Source organism: Kryptolebias marmoratus, linkage group LG6 (genome assembly GCF_001649575.2).
Source record: "Kryptolebias marmoratus isolate JLee-2015 linkage group LG6, ASM164957v2, whole genome shotgun sequence".
NCBI classification, from domain to species: domain Eukaryota; kingdom Metazoa; phylum Chordata; class Actinopteri; order Cyprinodontiformes; family Rivulidae; genus Kryptolebias; species Kryptolebias marmoratus.
In genome coordinates, this window is record NC_051435.1 from 12554733 (window position 1) to 12580078 (window position 25346).

At 40.8% G+C, this 25346-nt stretch overlaps 3 protein-coding genes across 9 annotated transcripts in view; all 3 read right to left on the reverse strand.

Annotated features, from left to right (window-relative positions):
* Positions 1-203: 203 nt before the first annotated feature.
* stk24a (serine/threonine kinase 24a (STE20 homolog, yeast)) lies at positions 204-10609 on the reverse strand. Of its 2 annotated transcripts, none has more exons than XM_017422666.3 (11): positions 10099-10609; positions 7366-7596; positions 4785-4841; positions 4560-4668; positions 4216-4373; positions 3596-3781; positions 3364-3509; positions 3129-3273; positions 2990-3058; positions 2771-2907; positions 204-2199 (listed from the first exon to the last, which is right to left on the reverse strand). In XM_017422666.3, the coding sequence occupies exons 1-11, from the start codon at positions 10138-10140 to the stop codon at positions 2166-2168; spliced, it is 1314 nt and encodes a 437-aa protein (XP_017278155.1). In that variant the 5' UTR covers positions 10141-10609; the 3' UTR covers positions 204-2165. The 2 variants fall into 2 exon arrangements, with proteins under 2 accessions (XP_017278155.1, XP_017278156.1); XM_017422667.3 differs by having other exon boundaries at positions 3144-3273; positions 10099-10608.
* Positions 10610-11734: 1125 nt separating this feature from the next.
* Positions 11735-20809, reverse strand: slc15a1a (solute carrier family 15 member 1a). Its single transcript, XM_017422616.3, has 23 exons — positions 20731-20809; positions 20519-20559; positions 20108-20195; positions 19767-19908; positions 18991-19110; positions 18795-18894; positions 16764-16854; positions 16596-16679; positions 16416-16498; positions 16127-16213; positions 15940-16029; positions 15825-15869; positions 15705-15737; positions 15528-15616; positions 14696-14777; positions 14426-14545; positions 14208-14351; positions 14078-14124; positions 13840-13947; positions 13618-13729; positions 12714-12851; positions 12337-12444; positions 11735-12238 (listed from the first exon to the last, which is right to left on the reverse strand). The coding sequence occupies exons 1-23, from the start codon at positions 20735-20737 to the stop codon at positions 11993-11995; spliced, it is 2205 nt and encodes a 734-aa protein (XP_017278105.1). The 5' UTR covers positions 20738-20809; the 3' UTR covers positions 11735-11992.
* A 913-nt stretch (positions 20810-21722) lies between these two features.
* zmp:0000001200 (dedicator of cytokinesis protein 9) overlaps positions 21723-25346 on the reverse strand; it is a 76921-nt gene continuing 73297 nt past the window's right edge. For all 6 annotated transcript variants that reach the window (XM_037976250.1, XM_037976249.1, XM_017422681.3 and 3 more), the window contains 4 exons: positions 25135-25325; positions 24941-25041; positions 24058-24196; positions 21723-22721 (listed from right to left, as the gene is read on the reverse strand). In XM_037976250.1, coding sequence (XP_037832178.1) covers positions 22596-22721; positions 24058-24196; positions 24941-25041; positions 25135-25325 — 557 coding nt within the window. In that variant the 3' untranslated portion in view covers positions 21723-22595. The remainder of the gene's footprint in view (positions 22722-24057; positions 24197-24940; positions 25042-25134; positions 25326-25346) is intronic.

Genomic DNA, 25346 nt, shown 5'->3' on the forward strand with positions numbered 1-25346 from the left:
GAGGAAGGTCGGAAACGCTCGTCTCGTTGTTGCAGCTCGAAGATTTCAGACGTGACGTGCAGGAGGCTTCTTGTGCCCGAATCGAAAAAATGAAAACAACTGGAACTTTGAAAGCCTGATTTCCTGTTCGCCACTTTAAATCGTTACAAGAAAGTCTGGCTCCTTGGAAGCAAAATATATATATATATATATATATATATATATTTTTTTTTTTAAATGAGCCTTTTGCACAGTACTTTAAATGCTTAAACATAAAGGAAAACATCTACTGTAAAAGTATTCAAAGCAACTGGAATAAACCTCTAAGTTGGCGCCAAGTTTTAGCTATGAAATTAAAAAAAAGATCAAACTGCTCCTTTAATCAAGACTCCTGGGATTTATAAAAGCTATTTTTCAACTACAACACAACCTTGTAGACAAATCAAATACAAAACAACATTTGTTCAATAAAAGCTGTATGATGTGAAATTAAAAAAATACTTTTGATCTTTTCTTGTAAAACGGCTACATGTTGGTTTTAACACAGGAGGGGAGGGAAAGCACAAAGATTTGATCCAAAATGTTCCGCTGACGATATTCCTGCCATTCCGGACAAACACTGTAAGGCTGCGTCCTCCGTGTCCCTGTCCCCGTATGCTACAACACATACGTTGCACTGGGATACCGCCGTGCTCGTTCTTGACGAACTGCTGCCGCGAGGCGGAACGGTGCAGCCGCTCCTGGCTTTCAGTTAAGGCGACACCTCGGAGCTGCTGAAGTGGGACGCCTGTGAGCTGCGGCAGAACCACGTCAGTTTGGGGAAAACTCGGATGAGGTGGGAGCTTTTGTGCGAACCGCCATGACAGTTTTTTTGAGACACTCGGATTAGCTCATCATTCTGGTCATTTCCCCAAACTCAGGTGGGTCAAACACCTACCTTCAACAAAGACAGGTGTCCACAGAGCCCCACGCCAGGAGACAGGAAGTATCGCTTTATTGTGGCGTTATTTAACCTGAACTGAGCAAACGTTACGCCGCGCGGCTGAACAGGTGAGACCCCGTTTGTCCCACAAAACTGGAATATGATGCAAAAAGACCGCAGGTGTCATGCTACTGTTTTTATGGCTACTTTGTTTCTAGTTAAAGGCATTTATGCTTGAAGTGCAATTAAAGCTGGAGGTACTTTGAGGAGGCGGCACCACTGCAGCTCCTAGGAAGACTAACAGAGTCTGCTGATTTATGAACTCGGTGATGGCACTGCCATTTTAATGGAATGAACGGACGAAACCTCAGTTCATCTGAGCACACACACACACACTAACACACAAACGTATACAAGGCAGAGCTCGACAGACCTGCTTCACCCGGCTCTTTATGGAATGGAGGCTGGAGAACCGAGCGTCCGGCCAGCTTTTACATTCTCCCACACTGTTCCAGCCGCAGCAGGGAGCGTGAAGTCGAAGGGAATCAGGAAAATCGTTACAGATCAAAAAGCAGAGGGGCGGCCATTTTCATTCGCAGGATGAACGACCTAAAAAGGTTTAAAACTAAGAGAACAAGGCAAGGCGATCTTATCTGCGCCCGACAACCTCTACTTTTCATTTGGTCGGTTTTTTTTTAACGCATTTGTTCCAAACGGCCTAATATGTTCTGATGAATCTGTAGAAATGAGCTTATTTACAAGTCTGTACAACCACCCTGTTCGAGCTCCTTCCATCTCCTAAAGGACCCAAGCTACTTAAAGCAGAATACCTGAGTTTTCAACTGAACGCGCCTGTCGCTCTCCACCGCCACACACACACACACACCAAGAAGCAAAGCGAGGGAACTTTCTCCGAAAAGGATGCAGAGAGTAAACCCTCGTGGAAAAAAAAAAGCCACTGATTCACCAAATCAAAAAAAAAAAAAAAAAAAAAGTCACAACTCAAAATCAAGCAGCTGAGAGTGAGGTACACAGATGAGACGTCGTACAGCAGGTGGCAGCTGAAGGAGCGGCCCGAGCAGAACCTCCGTGCTGCGGCGGCAGCACTTAAACGGGCAGGTAAGTGGGGCGGGGCTTGCTTCGGGGCAAACGGGCAGCGGAGACCTTCTCGGGAGACTTCGTCCCAACTTTGGAGGTCGGAGGAGAAGATCTGACTGCTGCCACCAGGGTGGGAAAAGAAGAAGAGAGCGGGTGGTTTGTCCCGTCACTGAGCGGCGGCCGCCTGCGGCACAGAGAACCTGTCAGACATCAGAGCAGACGTGTTTACGTTGACAGCTTCAGACAGGAAGTTCAAGCAATGACAAGGGACTGGGACGCTTATTACAGACAAACTGCACCTTTCCAGTGTCTTTATTACTCTCAGACTCAGTTTCTAAACTTGGACAAAGTTTGAACAGTTTTAAAACAATATTTTCACCTCTCATAAAGAGTATACGAGACATTATGCATATTTATCTTGTTATAGTGAACAAGAGAACTCTCTTTAACCCTGTTCGCGGCGTGGATCGAGTAATGACACGCTTCGGCCCGTTCCAGGCAGGACTGTTGAGTCTTTGATGGACGTGGCTGTTCTGTTTGTAATCTGAATTTAATCCATTCCTGAAGCTGCAGCTGGCAGTCAGTCAAAGCAGCATCCACAAAGGAAAACACACTAACGAACCCAGCCACCTCGGTTTATCAGTCAGAATGAGCAAAAGGGCGGACAGAGGCAGGTTAAACTGAACATCTTTAGTTTAAGATTTATCCATCAATGAAACGCAACAAATGTAAGTTTATATTGGTCGAAGCATCATGAAGCGGCTGACGTACCTCTGAAGTCTCTGCAGAAGTTCAGCCACCAGAGAGTCACAGATCCCTGGGTGCACGTCATCTGCCAGGAAGATGGCCTTCCTCAGCTCCTCTGCAGCTTCCGGCTTCCCGTTACTCGTCTCACCCTTTTCTTTCAGCTGCAATAATCATTGTGAGAGCGTTGCTTTAAACTCCAGACATTTCTTTTTCTCGTTGGCAGTACGTCAGTGATGGCGTTACCTCGGAGAACAGCGGGGAGAATATCGATGACAGGCTTTGTGACGGGGAGCCCTTCGGACTTTCTTGGACCTGAAAAAAGGGCTAATTTAAGTCAAAGAAACAAACGTAAAAGCAGTTGAACCCATTTAAGTTCCAATACCTGCTTCTTTTTTACCTCGGCAGGCTTAGCGGCCCCATTCTGAACTTTATTGGGAACGTGGATGAGGTCCTTCTTCTTAATGGTGAAGATCCAGTCACCCTTATCGCTGGAGTTACCGCCTCCGGACGCCTTATCGTCCAGCTCCCTGCGGGGAAACAGGATTTCGGCACGTCAGTGTGCTCGGTGTGAACGTGCGTGCTATCTGAACATGGATGTCGACGTGCACAGAACCTACTCGTCCGATTCGTCGGAGCTGGAGGCATCGTGCGACTTCTCCGACTTCCACCTCTTGTATCGGTCGATCAGCTCCGTCAGGTAGGTCGTCTTTTTGGCGTGCCTGACAACAAGCTTGTGCTTCAGCAACTCTTTGGCTGTCGGCCTCTGTAGGGACAAACACAGAAAACCGTTTTGTCAAGCGAATAGTCAAACTCTAGCTCCGTTTTCATGCGAGGGTCCTTTACACTTACAAAGCTGGGCTCCTTGTTTAAACAGGCTTCAACAAATTCTTTAAGAGGCTTGCTGTAGTTTCCTTCCAGTGTCGGGGGGTTGTTCTTTGGGATGAGGAATAAGACTTTCATGGGATGAAGCTCAGAGTGGGGCGGCTCTCCTTTAGCCAGTTCTATAGCTGTTATACCTAACGACCAGATGTCTGCCTATGAAAATTGAGAAATAATTAAAAAAAAAATTATTGTACTAAAGTGCCACAAACACACACCTTTCCTCAAAAGTGCAAGAAAAACACTGAGAAATGACATTTCAACTGGCTGACTGAAGCAACGCGGGGGTATTTGAGGAAGCTCTGCAAATAGACGGCTGTGATGCAGCGTCTGTGTTGACTCATGTCGCCGCCATTCCAATAATATGAACTGGGTCATTTATAGTCCAGAAAACCCATCTTAAACAGAGTTCAAAGCTTCCTGACCAAAGTCAGTGAAATATTGAAATGAAAAAGAAACTTTTGGCTCCGTCTTTGGTTTATGTTATTTTAATCTGTATTATTTAATCCACGGCTGACTTAATTTAGATGCTGCGTTTCAACACTGAAGCCTGACTTCAACACAGGACAGGATAAGATAATAAGACTGACCTTTGAGTCGTAAGCTGATTGCTTTATGACCTCGGGTGCCATCCAGAAAGGCGTTCCGACGAAAGTGTTTCGTTTTATCTGCGTGTCTGTCAGCTGACCCGCCACGCCAAAGTCTGCCAGCTTCACGTCGCCTTGTTCCGACAGCAAGACGTTGGCAGCTGAAACGGCGACGCAGACACGCGTTGAGCTGCATCTGATACCTTATCTCTTTAAAACACACCACACTTTATAGTCGTCTGAAAGGCTGTGGGATAGACGTGCACTTCCTGAGGAATACTGAAACCGAGAACCCTGCTGCTAAAGCAACTCAGCGACTTGGCTGATGTGTATATTTACACATTTACCTTTGATATCTCGGTGTATTTTCTTTTCAGAGTGAAGGTACTCCAGCCCTTTCAGAATCTCCCTCAGGATTGTGGCAATCTGTGTTTCATCCAGGGCTCCCGGTTCCAACTAGAGCAGGGGGTAATTTGGTGCCAAATTACAGAAGTGTCATAATCACCTTCAACTCAAACAGCACGCAGTAAGGTGAGGAGTTTCCAACTAGTCATTTGTTCCAGGTCACTTACCAAATCAAGAGCTGATCCTCCACCCAAATATTCCATAATAATCCATAATTTTGTACCCTGGAAAATAAAACAGCAGTCAGACAGGAAGGGATTCACTGAAGCTGCAACAAGAGCTGAAACTTCATTTCTCCACATCGACATAAAGAAACGAACATTCAGCTTATTTGAGGTGTTACAGAGTTATTGTTGACTGACAAAAACTATTAACTATCAGCCCTCAGAGCCATTTTTTTCAAGAGACATGCAAACACAAAGCTCTCTGTTCCTTCTTTCACAGGAACTTGATCTTACAATTAGAGATGGTTTTAGAAACTAATTAAAAATTTACACCTAGTATTTCCATGAAGCATAACTGCTGCCGACGCTCTCGCATCAGGACCGCTCAAACTCAGACATGTACAAATGGTTTTTAATGTTTTGGCTGCTTAGAGCCCTGATATGAAGTCTCTGTAGGAGGGTGTAACTCTTACCTTTCCCTTCTCTTTTGTCTTTAAAATACATGAATAACCTTTTGGACAGCCATCAGGATTCAGTCTTCTACTGTTTCAACTGACCCATAATCTATTCAGTATCAAAGATGTGTTGAGGTGGATGCTGAACAGTTATTTGGTTGAAACAAAATCTGATTTTTCTTTTATTGTATTATTTTTTTGGTAATGGTTAAATGTGTTTGCGAAAGAAGCAAATGGCAGCTTCTGCTTTTCAAAATGGTTGTCCCAAATCTAAGGCCATTTTTGTCTGTTCTGCAGGCTGATGAGCTGATTCATTCTTTAAAAACGCTGCAGGCAGAAATACAGTACTAAATCAGAGCGTTTGTTCCCGCAGAGTTTGTGCGTCACACGCTCGTTGCACTTCGGTGATTCATGTTGGGCGCCACACGGAGAATTACATTCTTCAAGCAAAACAAAACACAAACTATAATACAATGCTGCTTGTTTACCATAAAACCTGCATGTGTGAAGGAGAAATAACACCCTGAAGGTGTGAGGCTTTAGCTGTTAACCAATTTGATTTCATTTCTGATTCTCAATTCTAATTAGTTTTAATTCAGCACAAAAAGTGTTAATTTAAAAACCATGAAAAATGAAAGCCTGTGTGTCTAAAACCCTGCATTAAAGTACCTCTTCTAAAATAAATCAGGCACTTCATTTAGGCTGGGAGATTGGTAAATTGGGAACAAATTGATTATATTTCCTATTACATTTCTGGCAGCAGTTTTTTTCCTCCAAACATCCAAAACATGAAATAAACACTTCCATGCCACCACACAGCCTCCCCAGGAAGTGGCTGCATTGTCTAATTGTATGTCAATATATTTGTTATATCAACAAAAGCTTGAATACATGTGTGGCACAATTTCCTGTAAAGGCAACAGAGAAAAAACGGGAAAATATTTGAGCTGATTGTTTCAAGTTTTTAAAATTCCCACACCCATGAGATCTTATTGGGTAGAGTCGAAACACTCTTTGACCAGAGACTACTTTCTTGCTTGAGTACAACAATACATGCTTTCAGACTCACTGCACATATCATCACATGAAAATATATATTTCTAAAATACATCATGGCTTTTAACAAAATAATTCATCTTCTAGTAGCCTCAGCTGGATGACTCTTTAAAGCCTGAAACACATTCTCCCCGCCTCTGCTGACACATCAGCAGCAGTGGTAGTCATAGAGAAGAGTTGGTGAGTATGTATGAAGAAGGAGGCGGCACAGATATCTCTCCTAACCAATGGTGCTGCTGTTACTCCGCTGTTTTTGCGACGCTGACTTTATGTGTGTAAGCACAAATTCTTGCTGACTTGGTTAGACTGATTGGTTGTTTTTTTTTTAAAAAAAGGATCGTCTTTGGACTTCACAGAACCAGTGTGGGGGAAAAGAGGCTGCAGGTGACCAAACCTGTTCTTGTTGTATTTGGTTTGAATGATGTGTATTGGTTTGTACCGTACACTATAAAACACTAGGTCTAAAACAGGTCGTGTAAGGCAGGAGTGTCCGGTCCTGGTCCTGGACTCTCCTGCATGTTTTAGATGTTTCTCTGCTTTGACTCACCCGATCTGAATAAATGAGTGACTATCCCGAAAGCCTGCTAAAGAAACATCTAAAACACGTACGACAGCAGCCTTCCAGGACACCGCTGATCCAAGGGCTGACTTTCAGCCTTAAAGAGATTTAAGAGAGTTTTAAAATGATTGTGTAGTTTGTGCTCGGCTGCAAATGTAAGGATCCTGTTTTCTCTGCACTAATATGAGCCCTGATAACTGAACCATAAAAATCAGGCGTCATCACTTCACTCGTGACGTTTTCTTTCTGCTGCCGATGTGAAGACGTAAAGAACACAGCGTTCAGATCTTTTAGCGCTTATACATCTGCAGCATGGATGGTCCAAAAGGTTCACCACAACCACAGTGTCAGACTAGTATACGACTCCTTTCCAACACCAATCTGTGGCTTATTTCACAGGCAAAGACTTGCTCCATTACCCATTTCAATTATTTACTGAACTACATCGCGCCTTCTTGCTATTATCTGTCAAACACAAACCCATTAAATGAATCTCCCTGAGAGGGAAGCTTACCTTCAGGTAGGAACCAAAGTACTTGGTGATAAAGGGACTGTCACACTGGCTTAGCACTGTGATTTCCTGTTGAATGTCCTCTATTTCATCCTCTGCCTCCTCCAGGTCAATAATTTTAATGGCCACAACTTTCTGAGTTCGATTGTCGATGCCTTTGAACACTTCTCCAAACGAGCCTTTCCCTATCCTCTCCAACTTGGTGAAAAGTTCCTCCGGATCAGCTTTGAAATTCTAGGTGAGATAAAAAAAAACAGATGATAGCAGAAAAAAAAAAGAAAGCTTTGAACCCCAATGTCCACAAATAAAACTTAGTTTAAAATAAAACACAAAAGAGTAAGATTACAAGTATTTGAATACAGAAAAAGCATCCGTCTACAAAGATGTTCGGAGCTGTTTTTAACAGCCATTAAAAAGAAAAGGTAAATGCGCTGCGTTGTGTAACACTGCAGCTTAATGCTGCTAAATTTGTTTAACCCACTTCATGTTTCACTTTCTCACGACTTGGTAAACTTTGCACCACTCAAATACCACATGTGTCATCTGGATGACAGCTGCCACAGGAGTTTAAAACACGAGGAATAATAAATAAAAAAGAAGCGGAAATACCTTCAGTAGATTTAGTAAAACTCATCAATGATGATACTTTTTTGGATGAGGCATTTCTGAGAAACACTCCAAACAGAATGTGGATAATTTATAATTATGTTAATAACAGAAACATCCAGCTCAAAAACAGCTACTCTCCGATCGTTAATTATTAGAATCGATCTCTGGCTGAGAGGCTAGAAAGCGTACGAGCCTAAACGTCAACGTGCAGAGCAACTTTTGAAGCCTTTTAGCTCAAATCCCTGCCCTGACTAATACTTGAATCATAAGACAACACAGAACAGCCATCACTGTGGCTTAATGGCCTCCACTGCAAACTGAGTGACTACATCCTAAATTATTGACTGGGCTAAATGGCGTGTTTCCCCACGGAGCACTGGGGAGGGCATAATAGCCTCTAATTTGACCAGTTAAATGGAAGAAATTATTTAGAAAACTGCGTTGCATCGTTAAAGCGTACATATGTGGACGATTGAGCTAATGAGTATGAAATACATTCAAGAAATAACATTTTCAGTAGCTTTATTTTTAAAAAGAAAAAGAAGATTTTACGCCATTAAGTCTTAATTAAGCAGGTAACTCAGCCCAAAGACGATGAGATATTGGAGTACACGCCGAATTGCTTTACAGTCTCTACCCATGGGAGCAGTTTCCTGTAAAAGTGCTAAAAGCTGCGAGGAGGGCGAGATGAGCGGCTCTGCTTTGAAAACCTTGTTGAATCTGACGGCCAGCTCGCGGGGGTTTACAACAAAGAGACGCGGGGCGGAGGCAAAAACAACAAACCCTAAAATCCCCGTCATAACACGGCTGTGATCAGTCATCCAGGTGAGAATTTAAACTGCAGAGGTCAGGGAGAAGCGGCGTGGGAGCACCATGAGCTAAAGACTACACGGGACAGGCACGGACCTGCCGGATCCACAGTCAGCAGCTTCACAGCTCTACTGGAAACAAGAAAGTTGTGACTTTTACATTCTTATGTGTTAAAAACAGCAAATAATATGCGGATAAGGACAGCTATTTTGCAGCTTTTATCCCTGTTGGTTGCAAAAACAAATATCCAAACACTGACTGCAAAAATGCATTTTAAATTTGTGTGCAAATGGGATATGTTAAGGTTTTTGTGGCTTCAAATTTAGTCATTTTTAATGCATTTCTGGGCTTTGGGAAACAAAACTGTTGGTGTTTTTTTGTTGTTGCCTAATTATTGCTGAATAATAATGAAGAAACTGTAATTACTATGAACACAATTAATGTGCATTTAGGGCCAACCCAGTTAGAACTTATTGCTTTCTTTTTTTTGATATTCTGATGGTTTGATTTCATAATTTTAAAGGGAAGTACGGCGAACCTCAAACGATGAAATGGTGCTGGCGAAACGGAAAAGGTTGAGCGCCTCAAGATATAACGTTTGTGCGTTTAAACCTTCAGACTAAATGAGGAAAAACACAGAAATAGTTACAGAAATGTGACACTTCCAGCTGTATGAGTTTGTTTAGACAGACGAATATGGAAACACCTGTTTGGATAAACGCTGTCAGGCGATAACGTGGTCATTGTTTGAGGCACAATGAGCAGATTAATTAATTAATTATGACACAAAACGCCAACACAGATTAAGTGTGACAGGTGGATTGTTCCAAAACAATACAAATGACATCATGAATCTCTAAAAAATAAATAAATAAAAGAGAAAAACAATTATTGCTAAATTGCTTTAGCATCTGATATCTCCAGCTTCTTTAATGTGAGGATGTTCCACTTTTCCTGCTTTAGGAGTAAATATATATATATATATCACTGCCCATGTTTTGACAGCATTAGCCAGGCAAAACGGAAGTACAAACACCACCTAAAGGAGCTGTGAGTTAAAGCTACAGTAAATATCAGCTCAAACTAAACAAGAATAGAAGATCATGATGACACCTGACATGTCGCCTGCATATTAATAAAAGTTACCGGAAACTGACACCATCGAGGACTTTGATAGGTTGTGCATCAAGGGAAAAGCACAGGTGTCACTGGCATAAATAAATAAATAAAGTTTTAAAAGGGTGCAGCTCGTTCACGTAAAATGGGAACTATAAAAAAAACGACAAGCTGAAATTTACAGCGATGCGTTATAGTTACCTGAATCCCCGGTAGTCCGCTCTGAATAGGGGAGTGAGCCATGGCGTCGATAAGCCCCCAGCTTCCCTTATCAGATGAGCAGCGACGCTTTGCCGACACCCCGAGCGCAGCTGACACCGTGAGGCAGGCGAAAGCACCGAAAGGGAGCGTCACCTATTTGTTCTGAACCCCGCTCGGCTTGTCTGCTCCCACCCGGAGCTGGGGGGGCGCAGCCTTCTCCACACCGAACTCGCCTTCCGCAGTTGAAGGCAGCTAGCGTTAGCCGCTCGTTAGCAAACAAGTTAGCGGAGTAACGGTAACCCGGCGGCCTCTTCGGCGCGCGCCTGTTGGTTGCCCCGGTGACAAGACGGCGGTCCCGGTTCGGACGGGCTGCTGCGGACGAGAAACGGAAACGCGCGCCACCGTAGCGAAGTTGTGCCGCTTGTTGTTCTACTCTGGCATCGCTTTTCCTCCGTCTCCCGGAGCCATCTTGGTTAATGTCGTTTTCATTTTTTTTCTCTCTTTCTCTCTTCGTTTCGGACCAATCAGGAAACGCGGCGGGCGAAAACGTCGTTATTCGTTAACAAGAACGTCACCAAAGAACGGCAGGTTCCATAAACACGGTTTTTGGGGCAGGCCGTTGTACCATATAATCATATAATCAAACCAACAGGAATAGCGTCTCCACAAGTTAAAATGTAATTTAAGACATTTAAATAGAGAGAGAGAGAAAAAAACACTCTGTACAAATAAGATCATACAAATAAAAACATTTGGTTTAAAGCATTTAGGAATTCTTAAAATGTTTGTATGGCAGATTTAACATTCAGTTATATTTTCAAGAAGATTTAAAATATCTCAAATATTCTTCCTGACGCCATGTTTCATATTTCAAATGTACAAGGATTTCACCTCCAGCAGGTATCAACAAGTACACGTACATGAAAGTACTTCATTATTACTAACTACACTGTAGGTATCTGAAAGGTGAATTACTAATAAGAAGAACTTTATTTCAAATATCCACAATGTTCCTTCTGAGCAGGGAAAACGTGTTTGTGGTTCTCTTGAGCTTAAAGCAAAGAACACCAGAGTAGGAAAACTGAAACTATTTGTCCCAAAAAGAATGATATTTGAGGTATATCTGAAATATTGATTATGGTTAAATTTAATATGGGCGGCTGAAATGTTCATTTTGTCAAAGAAAATGAGAATTTTAGATAGTTGCATTGAAAATCAGAACTTTTATGTGACACAATGGCTTGCCATACAATGTTTTGGAATCCCACTTGATATTTTAGTTATCATTAGTTAACTAACATTAACTTATTTGACAAATATTCTCACAATAAATGCTATTTTTAACCAATACTGTGAAAAAACAAACAATGTTGTCTGGTTTAAACCATATTGGTTCTAACGTTTAAATGTCTTCCTGGTTTTATTGTAATTATTAAGAACAACTCATTGTTTGTTCCAAAATCTGCTCATTTAGTTCATTTAGCTAATTCAGAATATGTTTTTTTTTCAATGTGTTTATAATAATTTTCTTAATTCACAAAACTTTCTTTATCCCAGCAAAGCATTTTTAGCACAAAATCTCATTTGACCAATGTTGAGTAAGAAACACACAAAAAGGATTTATTTTATTGTTTATTTTGACATAACTTAGACATAAATAAAATAAAGAAATTAGATGAAGACAAAGTGCCTAGATTGGAGGCTGGGTTCCTGGAAATTCAGTCAACATCACAGTTTATTATTTGAATATATAGGTTTTTGGTTTCGTTAGCTTGTGATGTTATTTTGCCATTACAATATAAAATGTTTCAAATGCACACACACATACACATTCATTCTCCCATCTGTGCTGATGTCATACTCCGAATATGAGGACTTTCCTGATGGCTGTTGTTCACATTTTGGTTTGTTTGGACTTATGATCTTCATCATCACTACTAACTGAGGCTCTCTTCTGCATCTCCACCTCTGACCTCTGCAGCTTGTCCTTTTTGTCGTCGTCGTTGCCGTCGTCACTGAGTTTCTTCCTGAACTGTGCCTCGATCTCTGCAGGATCGATGTAGGTGTAGAAGTACGCCATGACGGAGAAGATGAGGCACACGGCCACCAAGAGAGACGCAAACAGGATGTACTCTGCCCACTGTGGAGGATCGGGAGAGACGCAGAGACGCGAGGCGTTAGTGTGGCAGCATGGGTTGTTTTTCACCAGCATGGGTAGCAGATCACATTTTTACCTACCTTTTTGGGAATTTTTGCAAGCTCGGCCACAATCAGGACAATAAAGTTGCCGATAGCAACGGTCAGCAGCCAGCCTGCTTGCAGCACTGCCTTCATATTACTGGGCGCCTTGTTGACGTAAAAGAAGAATTTAAATTTAAAAAAGGCAATAAATAAAGAACTTCATATACAAAGTGACTCACGTCTGAACCATAACTTAATGATCATCTGTCTAATGTATTATTTTGCTGTAAATAAGGCTGTCATGGGAATCTTCAACATTTTTCACTCCACATTTATAAAGTTATGGCTGATCAGTGTGTTGCATCTTGAGATCCTGAAGTTCTTTAACGCCTGCACCGACACAACATGTAGAAATTGCGCTTTGCAAATGGTACCTGTGAGTAAGAGAACTCCAGACCAGTGACAGAAAACATCACTTCACCAGCAGTGATGAAGAAGTACTGCGGGATCTGGAGGGCCATGTGAACCGCGTTGGGCTTGATGTCCTCTGCCTCAGTTATGGACTCCTGACACTGAAACAAATCAGTCACATTCATACAGTTTGTCCTCATTGTGAGCAAATCCCATCCAAAGATCAAATCAGTATGGAAAAAAGATGCCAGTTTGTTTCACCAGAACAGTAATCAAGGCACAAATTACGTCATTTATTGTGGATTCCTTAAAGGAATGCATGTCGCCCACCGCCTTACACGTCAACGTTTTGAACAAAGATCTCACATCGTCTCTTAGCGCTCAGAGTATGTGTTGGGGATGACTTTCAGCTACTACCACGCCAACTTTTAGCACAATGTTTGTAAAATCGACTGATTTAGAGTCCTTTTAGTGTTTGCTAAGGTTGACTGGCTTTGACAGCCATCTTGAATCAAGCTGACTGCAAAAACTCTCTGCGGCAAATTACTTCACAAGTTGTCAAAGATTATTGACAATTAATGAGCCAAAAATGAGAGTTTGACAGGTGAATTTAGGTTATTTGTTTATTAAAGTTTTATATAAGAGTGCCGTGAGTGAGAACTGTGACTCGTTTTATTTCCAAACTTACTGCACATCACAGATAGTTTTAATTCTCTGCATCTGCAAGGTGGCGAGGTCGTGGCCGGAGATGTTATTGTTTAAAAGTTTGCTCCCTTTTGGTGCATCATGAGACAAAAGGGTTAAAAATTAGACCGCTCATACACTCAGTAGTATTTGAGGCAGGTTTTGAAGGAGCGAGGTCATTAGAGCATCAGTGCGATGCAATAATTTGTTTGTTTTTTTTTTGCAATCAGGTATAAAACTTACATTTGGTCCAAAGGTCAAATTGCTGGGGATGAAGAACGTGTACGAACTTCCAAATCCAAAATTCCTGCTGAATTCACACGACTGTGAACCACTCTGCAAGGTAAATGTTCTCCTGTTGATTAAAAAAGGGGAATATCTTTGAAAAACTGTTCAGCCTCGAGTCCAAATTAACTATTGTGGCGTTAAAGCACTTGGCAGGTGAGGCTGGAAAACATCTGTTACCTTCCATTTTTTATCTGGGAGTAGTTGGAAAAATAAAGTGGCTGAATTTGTTCGAAGGAGGCTGTAGAGGTGGAGACACTGACCGCTGCACTCATTCCATTTACAAACCTGAAACATATGGAACATTAAGAACAGCCATTAAAATTAGGAGCACGGGTTTTAGAAAGCTCAGGGCTGCATTTATATGGACAAAAATCAAAGCTATTAAAATGGTTTAAACATTAATAACTAAACTTACCGGATTGCATTGTTTCCTTCTTGTGGCTTAGAAGTTAAATCCTTAGTCTAAGGGGAAAAGGATTTTTAATAATTAACCTATTAGATGTTCTCCTGTGTGGCTTTATTTTCATGGTGTGTTTCTAACTCACCAGCTGCCACTGGTCAACGATGTTTGAGGGGATGAGAAGTGTTTGTCGCTCTTTGTTAGCCAAAAAGATGTTTTGTGTAACCAAGGGGATGCCTATTGTGACGGAAATTTGTCCTCCTTCAAAAGTGAAATAGTCCTCACTGGCCTGCCGGGTAAAGAGAGTTTTAAAAAAACAGCAAACTTTGGGAAAGTTAGGTGTTAATCGGTAAATAAACGGACCCGATGTGCAGGAAGAATCATCGGCTCATTGCCTGGTAGCTGAACTGTAACCGGAATATTCCCCATGTTCAGTAACTTCAGCTGACTCTGGGAGTCGGTCGGGAAGACGGGCAAAGTTTTCTGAAAGTCAAAGAACAGCAGTTTGTTTTGAAAAGCTTTACGTGATTTGTTTTAACCTAATTATGTGTTTCGAATGAATTAAGTGCTTAACTGTCTCGTCGTTTACTGTGCACAAGGAGAGAAAAAAAGCATTCGTTGTTCTCCACTCACATCGATTTCAAGCTGGACCACAGCTGCGCAGACAAACGCAATAGCTGCCAGAAACATCCCCACTGTCATTCTTTTCAGAGGTCTGTGGAATTGATACACAGTTCTGTTAAATGTCTGTTTCAAATGTTAACATTCAATCATTTTATTACAGAAATATCTGCCCTTTTTCACTGCAGCATCACTCTTTTTACCCTTAACATTGATAGTTTGATTCAGATTGTTTGAAATACACTCGTTCATTGTTGAAGTTTGGGTATCTGACCAGATATTCTGACGGTTTCTTTTATTTTAGCATTAAAACTTGCTGCTTAAAGCTGATCATACAGCCGATACTGCGCCTAAACGAGACCTTTCAGGGATTTTCTGCACATAGGTTGGTGCTCATTCCTGTCATGTTAACTGAGAATAATCCCTTTATTTAACAACCAAAACCTCACATAATAGGCAGGCAGGAGGACTAAGGGTATGAAGTACACAGCAACAACAGTTTATGATTTCAAACTACTGTTCTTGTTTTATTTTTTAATCTGCTGCGACAAAAAAAAAACTTTATTTAGTGCAGAACAAAGCATGCAAGATTAATGCCACAGTTTACACTTTTGTGGTGTTAATTAAAATCCGGAGGGGTTTGGAAATAGCCAAAAAACAGATTCATTATTGTTATAAGATCTCATGATTTCCTGCTGCTCACTGAAAAGAGGTCAAGCAGTTCATGAGATAGAAACAATACAGCTGAATTAAAAGCAGCAGCTGCCTCCTGCCCATTTATTCCTTTAAAATGATTTAGTAAAGACAAATGAGAAACATTGGGCCTCGAGGACATCTCACTTACGTGAAGTTCAGACCACACTTTTTGATGAGAGGGTAAATCACGCTGTCCATAATCGGCACCAGAGTCAGGATCAGGATGGGGTTGAACGTCTTTAACGAAGAAAACGCCCAGTGAGTCTCCTCTCCCACAGAGTTCAGTATAAATCTGAGCTAAACTGATAAACTTTCAGCTGCTTACCTGCATCTGATCGGGCTGAATAACAACTGACCCCTGCAGACAAAGAAAATGCACTGAACCCACCGCTTTGGGGAACTCTAAAAAGAAATAAATGTATATGACGCTTTGATCACCACTTACAAAATTTCCATCCATTGTGGTGGCTTGCAGAGTCCATCTCGAACCCTTGAACACAGATGTAAAAATTTAGAGCACTGTCTGCTGCAGGCTTGTCTGACATCTAGCTGAAAGGTACCTTCTGATCAAACAGGGTCCAGAACATCGGCAGAGGGATGTATAAGAAGAGGACCTTCAGCACCATTTTTATTTGAGCTATGAGGAGTTTCTGCAGCACAGAAAGACAAAAAAATAAATAAAAATGAACAAGCACTGGTCCACTGAGGAGGCAACTTCTTAATAACCAAAAAAAAAAAAAAACTTACATCGTATTTTTCCTCTGCCCAGTCCATCCAGTGCTCCCTCTTTGGGAATCTTTTGCTTCTGTGTCTGTAGCGATTTTTTAAGGCAAACTAAAACAAAAAGAAGAAGAGGGGAAAAAAATGGGATTTTAGAAACGATGATTGATGAAGAGTTCATCAATCTGAGCAGAATTAAGCTCTATTTCTCCAAACTGAGGTTGTTCAAAGAGTTATCTGTGACAGGTAAGATGTTAATTGTTCTTATTATGTCCATAAAACCGCATGTGAACCATCTGTTTTAATTTAGACTTACCCCGATACATTTGCACACATCCAGCATGATGTTCCCCTCAGGTTTAGCTTTGTAGTACATGCCACTCCCGACGATAAATACAACTGTGAGGAAACATCAGAGCGAAACGATCCGTTTCTGCAGGCACACTAAGAATTAAACCTTCATACTTCTGATTTACGTAATAGGATTGTTACACACTGAGTGCGACCACCATCAGCGCTGCAGGGACTCCGAAGGCGAGAGAATAACACTTCTGCTTACTGTAGATGCCACAGTCCTGACCTGCAGACGGAAAGAAGTCATTTTAATTATGGTTTCAGTGCCTTCTCTTGGTGTTGACTGCATGTTTACTGGGGTCGTATCTACCTCTGAGGATTGGAGTGATGATGGTCGACAGAAGACTCCCACCATTGATGCATAAATAGAAAACAGAGAAGAAAGTTCTTCTCTGCCTTTCCTAAAAGAGGAAGTAGCTGTTAATACATAACACTGCAGTCAAAGGCAGCATCTGACCATTTCAGCCTCTTGTAGAAGCTATTTTTTTATTCTGCATGTTTAAACACTACTGCTTTTGCCTCATTCTTTCAGTGTCGTTGTGCTCTTTTAGAATTTATTTTACTTTTATTTTTTTAACCTTCTCCTCACTAGTTTTAGTTGCTGGAGAGATCTCCTGCCTGATTTTGACTTGCTGTGTGTTGTGTCCTTTGGATTGTGGACTTTGAATCTGTGTTTTGCCCGATCCTTGCCTTAGGAGTCCTTTTCTTGGCTGTCAGCAAGTTTGTTAATTAGCAAACCTTTTTTATTCACACTGATAAAAAATAGACACAAAGCTAGTCCTAATTATTTTTGCTGTGACCTTTCTTGCTGTGCGCCAGCATGAGAATTAGATTTTAAACTCGAAAGAAACAAAAAAAAAACATTTTGTTCAAGCAGCCATTGCCATTCCTAGGTTGAAGATAGTAATTTTGATTTGACAATGGATTATGAGTTTAAATTGTGCTCATAACAGTTTCAGAAAATGCACCTCAAGTAGTGTTTGGAGTGGTTAGAGGATCCATAAGTGCAGGCAGGTGTATTCCAAGGAGTTTTAAGAAAAAAATCAACACAAAAAACAGGACCAAATAGGAGGTTTAAGCACAAGGATCTGATACATGACTCAGAAACGAAGTGCATTTTATACAGACAAAGTGGATTAGTGAATGAATGCAGCTGGGATAATTATGGTTGAATGGCAGGTGTGTTTGTGACAGAGAGAGAGAGGGTGTGAGAGTGTGAGAAAGAGTGTGTGTGTGTTTGGCCATGTATTTGATACATTGTGGGGACAATTTTCCTAACATATACTACCTTGTGAGGACCAACTGCTCCTCGTGGGGACCAAAGCCTGGTCCCCACAAGGAGAAATGATGTTTTTGGGTTAGTGGTTAGGTTTAGGACTAAGGTGTGAATTGAGTTTAGGTTAGGTTTTCAAATTAATCCCTAAAAACGTCATTTTATTGATGAATTTTGGTGCAATGGGGAACAAAATGAAAGTTATATAGTCTTTGTTTAAGTTACAAGTTTTCAGAAAAAAAAGAAAGGGTTTTAACACAACAGAGCATAAATAACTGAATAGGAGGGGACTGACTCAAAATATTGACTCTTTCATTGAATTATATCCTAAAAGAGCATCACTATATTCAAATGTACAGAGGCATAGTTCATTTAAGCATGCTATTTATACCACAGGCTTGTCAATCTGAAGGGAAGAAAACACATTTACATTTTTCTAAACACGACTACCTGATTGATTTGTTTTCCAGTTCATCGTGTGACCCTTTGGTTAGTTTAACTAAGTCAGTATGAACCTCTGGTATCAAAATGTTTCCCTTTCTTTGTGTAAAAGCTGGTTGGTGAAGATATTGGACCAACAGTTTATAGCTACTTTCCTAAAGCAGAGGTAAATAGTGTTTAATATTTGTAATCTATACCCTCAGATTCTCAAATAAACTTAAATTTATCAGCATACATTGGTTGTTTTATGCTTCACTAAGAGGCTTCTGGAGCACGAGAATGGTTCAAACTTTGTCTCTTTTATGCACCAGTATTACTCACCGCCTTGAAACAGGATTTTATGTCAAAAATTGATCTCTTTGTTAACAAAGTTAATTATATTCTCATTAGATTTTGTGTGAGTAAGAACTAGCAGCAACTTATTTACAACGTCAGCGCTGGAACCGTCAGTGCAAACCCAGCGAAATAAAGATTTACAGCCCAATGCAGTTTGATCAATTACAGCAAAAAGCAGATAAAAGATTAAGAGAGTGCTCACAAGCAATAAAATATATGAACTATGGATGTCTCAAAGTGCAAGCTGAAGCTAAAGGTCAAACGTTGGAAGATATTAGATGTTAATCTGACCTGGTGATCACCAAACTGGTCTCCACCAAAAGCAGCCACACAAGGTTTGATGCCGCCGGTGCCGAGAGCGATGAGGAAGAGGCCCACCATGGACAGAACTCTGAACATCGGGAGGGACGAAGAACATGAAAGAAATGTGACCATTTGTGGTGAAAGGCATCAGAGCCTTGGCAGCGACTTCAGTATTGAAACCTACACATGAAAGGTCATGTTGTCAGGGGTCCCGTCTCTGTTTGTGTCGGTGATGTCATGGATCGCGCTGACCGCCATCGCCACCTGGCCGATGGCGTAGACAATCGACAGGTAGATGATGGTCCTATGAGAGACACATTAATAAATAAAGGTGTTTAAACTCCTTGTAGGTAAAAGTCGGATCATCAGATTGTTAAAATTCCAAACTTTAGGCAGATATTTCACATAATTAGATAAAATGCTTGTGCACTAAAACAGCGGGATTTAAAATGCTCATATTTTCGTTTACTTCCTGCTGTATCTGATGAATACATTAGAATAACTGCGGTTTTTCCTCAGTGAAACAGAGAGGGAGCAACCGCAAAAGTAGAAGAAACATTCAGGTACAGAACTGATGACTTTCCTCAACAGAGGGGAGAAAACTCTGAGAGAAAATGATAAAAATAACTTTCAGACATTTAAACCTAAAAGGATAGTTCAGATTGGAGGAATTTATTGTTTAATTCTGAACAAATTGACAAGACCAAACTGCATCAGAAGTGCTACAGCTAGCTGCTGCTGCTGTTGATTGCAAACAACAATATAATTGTTTGAAACTCACAGCTTATAAAATACAATTTGCATAAAACGAGCCATTAGCCTGTTAATCTGGTCAGAATTAAACTTTGTTTCTCCAAAATGAGATCTATCTGCAACAGGTAAGATATTAACTGTTCATAAACCTCTCCACAAAGCCAAACATCAGAGGATCGGATCTATCTTTTTCAGGCGGACTCTTACTTGAACTTTCCCAGCCAGGAGTCGGCCACGATGGCCCCGAGAATGGGAGTCAGGTAGCAGAGAGCCACAAAGGTGTGGTAGATGGAGGTGGCCAGGTCGTCGTCCCATCTTAAGAAGTACTTAAAGTACAGAACCAGCACCGCTGTGGAGAGGCAACAACGACGGCTTTGTGTGAAATCACATCTACAACACTTTCATGTCAGCCTCGGCAGTAAAATAAATTATTTACTCTCACAAAGGTGGAGGCTGAGTTCAGGGGAAATCAGCTTGTCTAGTTTTTGTCGTCAAACTTCAGGATTTTCACAAATGAAAACAGGAGGAGAGAACACGGAAAAACTCACCTCTCATCCCATAGTAGGAGAACCTCTCACAGAACTCGTTCACAACAATGAAGAAGATGCTGAGCGGGTATCCACACACCTCTTTACTCTGTTTGAAAAAAAAAATAATAATGTGGTACAGGAAACTTCCTAATATACAGTTTAAACTTAAAATAGAACACATTCATTAGGAACAACAAAAAAATTACCGTACCAATTCAAAACACTGCTTGTTCATTTTAAATAAAGTTAAATTTTTATTCTCCAGAACGCAGTACGAATGATGCAGGAGTTCACGTTTGGTATTTGATTTTTAGGTAAAACGAGACAAACTATTTAACACTTTTAACACCAACCATATCTATAAATTGCACTGAGTGTCTCACATTTATGCTGCGTAGTTATAAGAACCAACAAAAGGCAGTACATTACCGTTCCCTTGTTCTTCTTCTCTTTTTGGAGATCTTCATGATCTGTGAGCAAAATAATATATTGCAGCTAAATTAGATTTGCTCCTTTTCTCCAATTTTTTATTATTTTTTTACTTTAAACCATAAAATGTGGAAAACGTCTTTGTTTTTCAGTTAGGAATATGCTCATCCTTAAAAGCACAAAAACAAAGATTTTTTTTCCCATAATCTCACCAGCCATGATGTCTGATTGATGCTGCTACCTGTCGCTCGCTGGTTTTCCTCTGAGATTTGGTCAGAGGGCAGCTGATGCTTTATCTTTGTCTCTTTGCCGGTGGGAGTGGGAAACCATCTTTTATTGCCGCTTTATTAGCCCTGGATCTGTTTTTCACGCTGCTGACTGGGCTGCTTTTTACAGTGGGTGTGAACAAAAAGAAATAGGCAGCTGAGTGTACTCAGTAAGTTAATGGAATAAAGGACGATTAAATAAATAAGAAACACTTTAATAAGGTAAAGGCCTTAGCATCGTTTGAAGAAACGCATATCACTCCCGCCTTTTATGTCAGACTTTTCAATCAAGATAATCTTAACCTTAAAAATGACAGAGCTGTGCACTTTTAAGTCAAAACTTCACAATCATGTGATATTTGTTTGCACTCAGAGTAAGTGTTGGAGAGAACTCTCAACTACTGCCACACCGAATCTTAGCTCAATGTTTGTAAAACTGACAGAATCGTAGCCATTTTCAAAAGCTGTGGCAGCCATCTTGTATCAGCTTGACTCCAAAATACAAGCAGTTGTAGACGAGCGTCCGATGGTTACTTTCTGAGAGTTTCATTAAAATCTGTCCTCCAATCTGTGAGATATTTTGCTAACCGCCTGACAGGGTCGACTCCAACATTTAATGCCAAAGTTTCAAGCAATTATCTTGTCCACTCTGTCATTTTCAGAGTGTGGGTTTGGGATCAACTACTCAACTACTACCACACCAAACTAGAGCTCAATCTTTGTGAAAATGACCGACTTAGAGTTATTTTTGTGTTTGTTAAAGTTATTTAGCTGTGGCAGCCATCTTAAACCAAATTAAATCCAAAAATTAATCGCTTGTAGAGGAATATCTGATGATTACTTTCTGAGAGTTTAAATAAGTTAAAATCCGTCCAGCAGTTCATGAGATATTTTGCTAACACACTCACACACACTGCATAAGGACTCATGAGTGCAAATGAAGAGAAACAAGTGTTTTTATTTAAAAGAGAAGCAGTAGGGAATATCTCTGTTTACAGCAGAACAGTGACTTGTGTTAAATATATAAAAAAACAATGCTGCTCAGATATAAAACATTTTTTTTGAACATTTAAAAAAACAAAACAGTAAAAGCTTGCGTCCACAGTAAGTGTAGTGTCTTTTCCCAACACCTCATCGCTTTGGCAAGAAGGTGAATGTTTTCCTTACAGTGTCTGATCCCCGCACAGCAAGATACTCTGCAAATATTGCACACAGTCCTTTTTTTTCTCTATACAATAATGAACAATGTGGAATATACTTTATGTAATGGCTTTAAATATTTCAAAACTCCCCCTAAGACAATAAAGTGATTTAAGATGCTAACGTAAGAGTCCTGTTTTGCAAAACTGCCTTTTCTGAAAAATGTAACTTCACGATGGAGATGCAGCATTTATTAATACAGTGGCTTATAAAAGTGGAATACTGTACATAAAAACATTGTGAAATATTATCAAAATAATGAAAAAAAAAATGGGTGATGAAGCAACATGCACATTTAAAAAAAAAAAAAGATTCCCAACAGGAATGTTTCCTTGGAAAACACTGCTCAGTCTTTGTCTGGTCAAAAATGAGATCTGTCCGTAACGCAGACACAAACAAAACAAACAAACAAACAAAAAAAAAAGCAGTCTGTGTTGTGATATTTCTGCAGAAACGTCTCTTCTCAGGCCTCTCCTCAGTGCTGTCTTCTAAACCGTAAACAGGTGTGTTAAAAATGAGTCCAGTGCCTCGTTTGTGGTCGTCCGATGCGACCGGGGTGCAAAAACAACGGCGAGAGCGGCCCCTGGTCCCGGTGGTGAACGTGATCGGGATCATATCACCGAGGCCGAGTGTGGCACGCCCTGGACGGTGACGGAGGTCGGCGTGCCGCTGATGGCGTTGAAGATGTGGAGGGAGTCTGGGAGGACACTCTTCATGCCGTCTTCCACGGGAGAGATCTGCGAGGTGAGAGCGAGCCGAGAAACGAATGAGACGATGTCAAGGCCACATTTGAGAGGAGAGCAATTAAATATTTTGTAGAAAGTTGACGATAAGACCAATAGCTCTTTATTGTCTGTATATAAACCTGAATATACAGTCAATTTCTGCTATCATATGTCACCATTTCCTTATAAAATCACTATCTGACATTGTTTAAACTGAACTTTAAGGATTTTTTTCTTTACAGAACAGACAAGGTTAGAAAAATATCCCAGTGAGCGTAAAGTTAAAGGTCAAAACTGTGCGATTTGTGCATGTTTTCACTTGCAAACAGTGCTATGTCTTTACTGAAAATGCTCACTGGGAGTCATTTCCCTCAACGCATTTCATCTCAGTAACCAATCAAAACGAAACAAGGCAACACGCCTGAAAATAACCAAATAACACCGAAAGAAATGATAAAGACGACAGATTTTTGCAAAAACCAAAATACAATTTTTTTTTCTTTTGAAGCACACACAGTCAGACGTAAATACATACAATTCACACGTGCACAAATGCAAACACACACACGTTAACCGCACTGTACGTGCATGCACACATTCTGTCTGAACATGCAGGAAAAAGTGTCAACAAGGCAAAAGAAACAAGTTAAAGAGTGATTGTTGGTCCAACCAGCTGGAACGACTTACATCAGAGGAGAAATACGCTTTAAGCAAAAGCAGCAAAAGTAAATGTTTTAATACCTGATTGCATACATTTTTATAAAAATATCAGACATTTATAGACTTCAGTTTGTGGTGGAAGTATGTGTTTTTTGTATTGCATGAAACTGAATATTATTTCACTGTTAATGGGACAAAACAAGACACTAGATTTAATAAATAAAATGATCAATCTAGCTGAAATCCCAGAACATCAGCATGTTTTTCACGTGGAAGGTCATTAAAAGTGGCGCTGATTTCTCATTTGAGTGGTGTAAATATAAGCCAGCTTATTATCTGATCAGATAGCTTTCTTCTTCTCAGCGGTGCTTTAAGGTCAAGAGGTGGACGTTAGTTTTACCATAACTGCACAAACATCAGGACTTTCATTATTTTGATTCCTGCTAGTCTTAGTCTGGCTGGACCAACAAGTTACAATTTTTGTTTTGTTTTTTTTTTGCAAACTGATGCTTCTTGCATTACCATCAAATCTGCACATGTCAGCACGGAGGGAAAACAGAGAATGTGGTTATCAGAGATTGTTTTTTATCACTTTACAAAACATTATAAAAGGAAGTCTGTTTACTGCAGCCTGCCTCAGAGGCTGGTTAAAGGTGGAACGTGGCTACGCTCAGACGACTGGACTCACCTGTTCGTGCATGATGATGGAGAGCTCTCGGGTTAGGTCTCTGTAGTTGGCCTTCATCTCGTCGTGGTACTCCTGTTGGTCCTCTTTGATCAGCCGCTCATTGATGCCCAAGCCGTGGCCGCAGGCCTCCACAAAATGTCTGCGCACACAAACCGCGGTCATCAGAACCGGAGACGCCGCGTTTTCTGTGGAAGCGCGGCTTGAACGCCGAGCGCTGAAAGGCTCGGCTAAAATTTGTTCTGGGAGCTGAAACTGAGTTGCTCAAGTTAAAATGATCAGAGCAAAAGCTAAAATTAGCTAAAACAAAAGCTAATGGCCAAATTGAGCAAAACAGTAGCACAAAAGTTAAAATCAGCAAATTAGTAGCTAAAAACTGAGACTAACAAAACTGTAAATAAAAGCTAAAAACAGTAAAACAATAGCTAAAAGCTAATATTATTAGAACAGCAGCTAAAAGCTATAACCTGCAGAATAGCCTAAATCTAAAATTAGCAAAACAGTAGCTAAAAGATAAAATTATTCAAAAAGTAGCTAAAAGCTGAGAAGAGCAAAAAAGTAGCTAAAAGCTACAAACAGCACAACAGTAGCTTAAAGCTATAGTCAGCAGAACAGTAGCTAAAAGCTAAAAGAAGCAAATAGGTAAAAGATGAGTTTTATAATAAATTAGATAATTAAATGAAGTTAAACAATTTAAAAGTATAAAAGATACAATAACCCAAAGTCCCAGCTGGAATGTCCTGAAAGAGCTAAACATTTTGTCCTATAAATGGTTAAAATAGTTGCCAGTATTCTGAAGTAGTTATAGTCCAAAACACAGTGAAGAAACTATAAACTATAAATATTAGTCACACAATTACCCCTAAAAACGAGCCCAACCCCTCACCTGAAGACCTCCTTCAGCTGTTTGACCTTGTTATCTGGATACTTCTTGGGACACGTGTCGTCCAGAAAAGCCCTGGCGTATGCAAGCGGCCCTGCGTTCACCTGAGGGGGAGGTGGAAATGTCATTTTTTCCCCTCAGTGTAATAATTTGATTGGACATGTGGGGTTTGTGCGTGTCAGATCCAGAGCAGGCACCTGGACGCTGATGCTGCCCTGCAGCTTGAGCTGCAGGCGGATCATGTCCACCTCGCTGGAGGAGCAGAGCTGCTTGATTTCTGCCACCTTCTTGCTCATCTCGTCGATGGCCACCTCGATGGGGCTCAGGTCGGTGTGGTGTTGGTACATCACCGCGATACGCTTCTTCACGTATGGAAAACAGTGTGTGGCTGGGGAAGGGGGGGGGGGGG

Excerpts from the sequence above, each read along its gene's own strand:
- stk24a (XM_017422666.3), bottom strand. The coding sequence starts at position 10,140 with ATGGCTCACTCCCCTATTCAGAGCGGACTACCGGGGATTCAG. Across the intron at positions 7,597-10,098 it reads GCGGACTACCGGGGATTCAG|AATTTCAAAGCTGATCCGGA; the intron begins GTAACTATAACG and ends TATCTCACCTAG. Across the intron at positions 2,908-2,989 it reads TCTCCCCGCTGTTCTCCGAG|CTGAAAGAAAAGGGTGAGAC; the intron begins GTAACGCCATCA and ends TGATTATTGCAG.
- slc15a1a (XM_017422616.3), bottom strand. Across the intron at positions 20,196-20,518 it reads AGAAGAAGAACAAGGGAACG|AGTAAAGAGGTGTGTGGATA; the intron begins GTAATGTACTGC and ends TTTTTCAAACAG. Across the intron at positions 14,352-14,425 it reads TGATTCTTCCTGCACATCGG|GCCAGTGAGGACTATTTCAC; the intron begins GTCCGTTTATTT and ends TTTACCCGGCAG.